Raw genomic sequence first — 7638 nt, forward strand, 5'->3', positions numbered from 1 at the left:
AACCCCCTCATTTACATTAATTCTTATGGGGAAATTGGATTCGCTTAACATCGTTTTGCTTAAAGTCACATTTTTCAGGAACAGAACTACAACGTTAAGTGAGGAGTTACTGTACTGCCCCTGTTTTTGGGTTCCTGGTCACATACTCAAGGTGCAGATCATCTGTCTAGCACTCCTTCCTGAGAGTTGGGACATCCCAGTCCTACTGTTTAGCCCCTGTTACCTGTGCTGACCCCTCAGGTTCCCTTGTAGCTTCAATACACTTTCCCTCAGAACTCCAGTTGTGTGGGTGTTCTGGGCCTACCCATTAACTCTTCAAGGGCATGTGATAGGTGTCACATACAATACACAAGAGGATTCTGAATCACAATTTCTCTTACTTCATTATATGAGAAATACAGAGATCTGTACAAAAATAGTAAACCCTACATGTATTTCCCTGACTTATTTTCCTCACCACTCCAGAGCATTCTTTGGGCTGGAGGTCAGAGTCTTCTGGGGCCGTCCTTCAGCTGCAGCACATGGCTTGTCATTTCCATCATTCCATCTCTGTTCCCATCCCCCACCCCCAGTCAGCTTGCTTTGACCTTGGTTAGTCCCACAGCTAAACCAAACCCCCCCTACTACAAAAGCATGCCTGTCTGTGCAGCTCTCCTGCCCCAAGATACCTGAGTGGCTCCAAGTCCCTCAAGTTTATGAATCTCAATACCTGGTTCCTTTGGCCTGCTGCTGGTAATTTTTCACTCTCCAAATCTGAACCCCATACAGACAAGCTAAAGGAAGTGGCTTCTCCCCAATCCAACCAACTTTAGCATACTACTGACTGGTCAGACTACAGTCATTAAGGTTAACTACTCTTCTCTATATCTAGTCCGGGACAGGTGTGCTTACAGGCTTGTCAACAATGGTGAATAGACATAGAGGCATTCTACAATACAGTACTTTTCATAAGAACAACTTCAAAATATCAACCAGAATTAGTAAATTTTACAAATAGATTCCTCACATTGTTACAGGTCACAACAAATAACTGTGTGTGGCTGAACTTAAAACAAAACAAACACAAATGCAAATACAAACCTCAATGCAAAATCTCTTTTTCCAAACATGAGGGTTTTTTCCTTGACTAGAAAATATAACACACTTCCAAAAGGATTAGTTATAAATGTTTGAGAGCTGCTGTACTAATTTCAATGGAATAAACTGGCCAAAGGTGTTGACATAACCCAGTTACTGTCCCACATTAAACAATGTTAAATAAGGTTTGGTATACAGAGACCTGCTTAGCACCATGGCAAATACACCATTAAAAATTCTTGTAACCTTTTATTAAAAATAAAGAAAATAAGGGAAAAACAGATAAAGTATTAAGTAAGGCTTTCATTTTAAGAACATCCCTTTTCCTGGAGAGAGGTTTAAGAAGGAATCACCCCCTCTTTGGGTATGTCTATACTTACCTGCTGGTTCGGCGGCAAGCAATCGATCCCGGAAGTGCTCGCCGTCGACGCCGGTAATCCTGCTCCGCGAGAGGAGTAGGCGAAGTCGACGGGGGAGCCTGCCTGCTACGTGTGGACCCGCGGTAAGTACCTTTAAGTTCGAACTAAGATACTTCGACTTCAGCTACGTTATTCACGTAGCTGAAGTTGCGTATCTTAGTTCGAACTGGGGGCTTAGTGTGGACCAGCCCTTTGTTTGACAGTCTCTTAGATGGTAATGTAATGGCAGGCATTGTCCTTAAGCTTAAATAGCTCTTCACCCTCACTGGTATTTACCCTGCTAATGTATTTATAGAGAGCAATCATATCCCCTCCTAGCTTTCTTTTTGCTAGACTAAACAAGACAAGCTCTTTCAGTCTGCTCTCATAAGATAGGCCTCCATTCTCATCTAAAAATTCGTTATTTTTTTCAAAGAAGGAAATCAGATTAGTAATATATGAAATAAAACTCCTCCACTATTTCAAAAGGAAGAAAGCCTTTTTAGCATGGTGTAGACAGTTGCTCTCTTATGTCCTAAATTTCTGCACATTTCCTGTATCTAACTTCTTCCACTGCAAGGCCATGCTGCCCTCCCCTTCTGTATCTACGCAGCCATGCATTTATCTCCAGGTTGCACATGTCCCTGTCCTTATCCTCAACTGGGAGGATGGGCGAGCACTCAATCTGCCTCCCCAATTCCTTCACCCTTGCTCCCAAAGCTCTGTAGTCATTTCTAATCTGCTCAGGGTCATACCTGGCAGTACCATTAGTGCCCACATGGATGAGCAGCATGGGGAAGTGGTCAGAGGGATAGATGAGCCTCAGCAACCTTTCAGTAACATCTCAGATGCGGACTCCAGGTAGGCAGAATATCATCTCCGGTTGGTAGATGGATGCCTCCATCCCCTGCAGAAGGGGATCCCCAACCACCACCACCCTATGTCTACTGTTCATGAGTCTCCCTGCTTTGGGGAGCAAGTGGTTCCTCTTCTTCAACCATTGGGGTCTGCTCCTCAACTCCTGTTACTAGTATAGCATACTGGTTCTTGATCTCAATGGACAGGGGACCCAAGGTGGCAAGCAGCCAGTCTCCTCCCCGCAGAGCAGGGCTTCTCTGAATCTGCTTTTTTTACATGTAGTCGGCTAGCCTCCTCCATCCCAGACATTCCATGTGCATCATGTCAGTGAAGTCTTCATGCTCCTGGATGCTATGCAGACAAGCCACCTCTTATCTGCATTAGGAGGAACTCCACAAATGGACACCTCTTATACCAAGTGGTTCCCCCACCTGGCTTTCTTTGGCAGGGACATGCAGGTGACTTTCCCAGCAAGTCAAGACCGGGGCCTGGATAGAAGCTTCCTGGGTCAGGATACCTCTCTGTCTGGCAGGTCCTCACCAGTACAAGCAGAGGAAGATGACATGCCATTTTCCTTCCTTTGAGGGTTCTTCCATGTCGAGTACCTGCAAGTTGACTGATCCTAATTATAAAAGGTCTATTAAAGTGAAATGTGAACAGAAGAAGAAACTGAGCTGTAATCCTGAGTTTTTGTTCCTTGTTTATTAGCAATTACAGTTGCAGATCTAAATTTCAACCCCAAATGTGTGTGTTTGGAAGAGGCCACAATTGAGTGCATAAAATGATGGAGAATTGTTTAAGGAAAATCACAAAAGACAGGACAGTTGCATTGAGGGTGTTGTTAATTTTTAAAAGACCTGCCCACCTAGCTCAGCTTCAGTCACGTGTGGTTTTTAACACACATTGGATTGGGTAGGCCAAAATATGGTGGTAGGCTGAATGCTGAGAAAGCTCTGTTTGCCAGAAGCTGGCAATGGGCGACGGGATGGATCACTTGGTGATTACCTGTTCTCTTCATTCTCTCTGAAGCATCTGGCATTGGTCACTGTCGGAAGACAGGATACTTGGCTGGATGGACCCTTGGTCTGACCGTTCTTCTGTAATGGTGTACTGGTAACTAGGGCAGATACAGTAAAATGATGGACATAACTAGTTAGTAGATGAATTGCAAGCTTTTAATCGTGGATTGTGTGTGCACTGTTTTCTGTTTTGAGGACTAAATATGCTTCCGAAGCAAATAACGTAGTTTGTGTTTGTGTTTTATTTCATAAAATCTTTATGGTTTTTTTCAGTGTGATCTGAGTTGTTTCTTTTTCTTCAGAAAAATATATTTTTGGGGGGGAGTGGAGGGATCTAGGGGAATACTCATATACCCAGAGTTGTAGTGGCTCATTCCAATCTACATTCTGTAACTCATGAAAAGAGATTTGTTAAGATCAATTTGGTATACTCCGTCTAGAGGTTTTGGAGAGACTAGAACCCTTACATTAGTACCATCTCTGAGAAGTGACGGTTTCTGAGGTGTTTTAAACTGTTTTAGCCAACACCAAGGCTCTAGCCCAGTTACGTGACTTGGTTACAGCACAATCCTGTCCCCAATACATACACCTCTACCCTGATATAATGCAACCCAATATAACACGAATTATGATATAACGTGGTAAAGCAGTGCTCGGGCGGGGGTGGGGGGGGAGGGCTGTGCACTCCGGCGGATCAAAGCAAGTTCGATATAACGCGGTTTCACCTATAACGCGGTTAGATTTTTTTGGCTCCCGAGGACAGCGTTATATCAAGGTAGAGGTGTATTTTAACAGTGCAATTACCAGAGGGACATCCATGTCTGTAGTGTAAATGGGGGGGCCTGTTAGGATCGTTCTTTCTTATGATGGTAAAGTCAATTGCTCAAGGTGGCATCATGCTCTCCAAGGGCCAACTTTTGTGATTAGAGTTCCTATTGCAGTTCATAGGAACTGTGTGAGCATGTTTTGGCTGCAGCTACCTGTAGCAATAATAATCATATCTAAAATAAATTGGTTGTATAGAGTTTTATATTACAGTTATTTTTAAACTGACAAATATGTTCGCTCATACAGTACTTATGTGATGGTATTCTTTTATATATTTTTTTGTTTGCCTGAGTACCCTGGGCCCCCCCTTCCCCCCCGATTATTTATTTGAAGGACTTGTTATATGACTACTACGAAGTCAATAAAATGTCATAATGGATGACAAATAGTACGTACATAATGTGTATAATGCATTGACTCCTCCCTCACTGGTGTAACTCCATTGTCTTCAGTGGAGTTACTCTTGATTTACTATGGGTAAGTGAGAAGCTAATCAGGCCTAAAAGCTATGTAAAGATGTATTATGCATCTGGGATATTTTAATTTTAATTTTTTGGTTGGTTTTTTTACAGGCAAAGTTTCTCGCCATGGCCATCACACAGTTCCGGCTCTTTAAAATTTGTACTTGCCTGGCAGCAGTGCTGTCCTTCATTAAGAGGCTAATATGCAGGTAAATAACATGGTTTCATGTATTAAACTGTCTATTCTTTTGTTTAAATACAAGTTGCTTCTAATCTTTTCCCCTCCCCTTAGTTATTTGCATAGTTCTTAACTGCAGAACAAAGCCTAGGTGTATGATAGTTAAACTGTACTCAAACCTTTCATCTTGATGTTCATTTGACATTCAAAATTATGTAGTGCTCTAATGTGAGTAATTGGACTATGTTCTACAGCTGTGTATACACAGTATGGTTTATAACACAACAATACTTATGCCTATTTTTAACTTTTTTTTAAAGCATGTTTTGAAAGTTGTCTCCTAAAAACATATCTGAAAAATCTGTTCTCTGAATTTCTGGAAGAAAAAACCCAGTCTTTAGCTGAAAGCCTCCTCAGAGCAGAGTATACACTTACCAACTCAGAGTTTTTTTAAATTACAATATCAATTCCACAATTGTTTGTCACTAGCTTTTCATTATAAACCTAATTGTGACCCTCCCACTTTTGTTTGCCAAAACCAAACCAGTCTATCTGAAGGTCCTCAAATGGCCTTCTGCCCATTAAGGGCTTTTTTTAAAACTTGGGGGTGAATTGTACAGGTCTGTAAGAGATGAGCCTAAAAATATCAGTTAGAATTTATTTGAAGAAAATTTTAAAATGTTGTTTCTTTGTGAAATGTCATATGTGAAAAAGTATGGTTGAGATACTTAAAATTTGGCTTATTCTGTTGTCCTCATGACACCTAGGTTTTCTGGCTGTCTCATGAACAGTTCAATGAAAACCTCTGCTTAATATGCATTTGCAGTCAAGAAAGTAAAGAAAATGTTAGGATGCCTCAGCACTGGGATAGAAAGTGTGGGGGAAAAACTCCCTAGAATCATAGAAGATTAGGGTTGAAAGAGACCTCAGGAGGTCATCTAGTCCAATCCCCTGCTCAAACCAGGACCAACCCCAACTAAATCATCCCAGACAGGGCTTTGTCAAGCCGGGCCTTAAAAACCTCTAAGGGTGGAGATTCCACCACCTCCCTAGGTAACCCATTCCAGTGTTTCACCACCCTCCTAGTGAAATAGTTTTTCCTAATATCCAACCTAGACCTCCCCCACTGCAACTTGAGACCATTGCTCCTTGTTCTGTTATCTGCCACCACTGAGAACAGCCAAGCTCCATCCTCTTTGGAACCCCCTTTCAGGTACTTGAAGTCTGCTATCAAATCCCCCCTTACTCTTTTCTGAAGACACTTGGTATGTTCCCTCTTGGAATAGTTTTCATATCTGGTCACCACAGCTAAAAAGAAATATAGTGAAAAGCATGTGGTGGGGGTATTAAAGATCAATGACAAAAATGACGAAGTATGGATAAACTTTAATATAAAAGAGATTGAAAAGACAGAGGTTGTGCTTTAGAGAGGAAGTAAATAAGAGGGGACAGGTTAAACATATACAAAAGAACAAATGGTATAGAGAAGGTAGATCAGACATTTCTATTTACCTTTTCTCCTAATACAAGAATGAGAGTTATTCAGTTGAATTGATAGGGAGCAAATTTAAAACTGATAAAAGGAAACACTTTCACACCACACAAAATTAGCCTTTGGAACACATTCCTACCCCATTTCATTGAGAACAACGGTTAAGCAGGGTTCAAAAAAGGATTGGACGTGTATGACTAACAAGAACATCCAGAGTTATTTTAGGAAGGACGTAAAAAATAAAGAAAACCAGGAGAAGAGAGAGAAACCCTCATGCCTCAAGGCATGAGCCAACTTCTGACAATGGGGTAAGGAAGAACTGTCTCTATGAGCACTGTCTAAGGGCTTCTTGCATCTATTTCTGAAATATGTGATGCTTGTCACTGTTGGAGACAGGATCGTAGTCCAGCTAGAGCAATGATTATGTTCCTATATCTTTTGGAGCAGAGCCTTTTAGAGTTTGGAAAAGGTTTTAGAGCAGTTTGCAAATTTAAACTTCAAGGAAAGTAAAAAAAAAAAATAAATCTATGATGTTTTACAAGCACGCTATGTTCACAAATCTCATAGGGTTCCTGGCTATGTTTCATGCAGACCTTTAGCCGTGCAGGAGCAGAGTGAGGCAATGAAACCAAAAGTCTCTGGTTCTATAGCAGGACCAAAGAGCCACTAGGATTGGGGTTCCTGCAAAGTTGATAAAACTCCTGAAATGGCTAAATACTTGCCTAGAAATGTTTCTGAATTCTGCAGGAGTAGAGCTTCTGATGAAACTTCCATTTTCTCCATGATTGAAGTGGTTACCTTCTGGGGAAAGACTTCTGTAATCCCTCCGCTCACTTCTGCTATGCATGAATTCATGTAAACCTACTCAGTCTATACATAGATCACATTATTTAACCCAGATTAGAAGGTTGATTTATATATTCCTTAATTTGTATGTGAAGATATTATATATGATTTTTTAAAAAATCAGTACAAAGGTAAACTTAAAATGGTGTTTGGGGGAAAAAAATCCTAAAACAAAACAAATAACTCTATACAAGTTCTAGTACGAAAATGTCAGGCCAAAGCTTTTTGGGAAATCCTCAATTCAAAATCTAGTCAGTTTAAAAAAAAGCTTGTTTAGTGTTAAGTGTTTTTCTCTTTCCTTTTGCTGTGTGTGAGTCACATAAGAAGGGAAATTAACTAAACAAAAATGCCTTCGCATACACATGTCAACATAAACAACAAGGAGTCTGGTGGCACCTTAAAGACTAACAGATTTATTTGGGCCTAAGCTTTCGTGGGTAAAAACCTCACTTCTTCGGATGCATCCAAAGAAGTGAGGTTT

At 40.9% G+C, this 7638-nt stretch overlaps 1 protein-coding gene across 1 annotated transcript in view; it reads left to right on the forward strand.

Annotated features, from left to right (window-relative positions):
- Positions 1–7638, forward strand: part of EBAG9 (estrogen receptor binding site associated antigen 9) — a 47410-nt gene that overhangs the window by 13658 nt on the left and 26114 nt on the right. Inside the window, exon 2 of the mRNA XM_026646089.2 lies at positions 4753–4850. Within this exon, the coding sequence (XP_026501874.1) occupies positions 4768–4850 (83 nt within the window). The 5' untranslated portion in view covers positions 4753–4767. The remainder of the gene's footprint in view (positions 1–4752; positions 4851–7638) is intronic.

Source organism: Terrapene carolina, unplaced genomic scaffold (assembly GCF_002925995.2).
Source record: "Terrapene carolina triunguis isolate 2854851 unplaced genomic scaffold, T_m_triunguis-2.0 Scaffold58, whole genome shotgun sequence".
NCBI classification, from domain to species: Eukaryota; Metazoa; Chordata; order Testudines; family Emydidae; genus Terrapene; species Terrapene triunguis.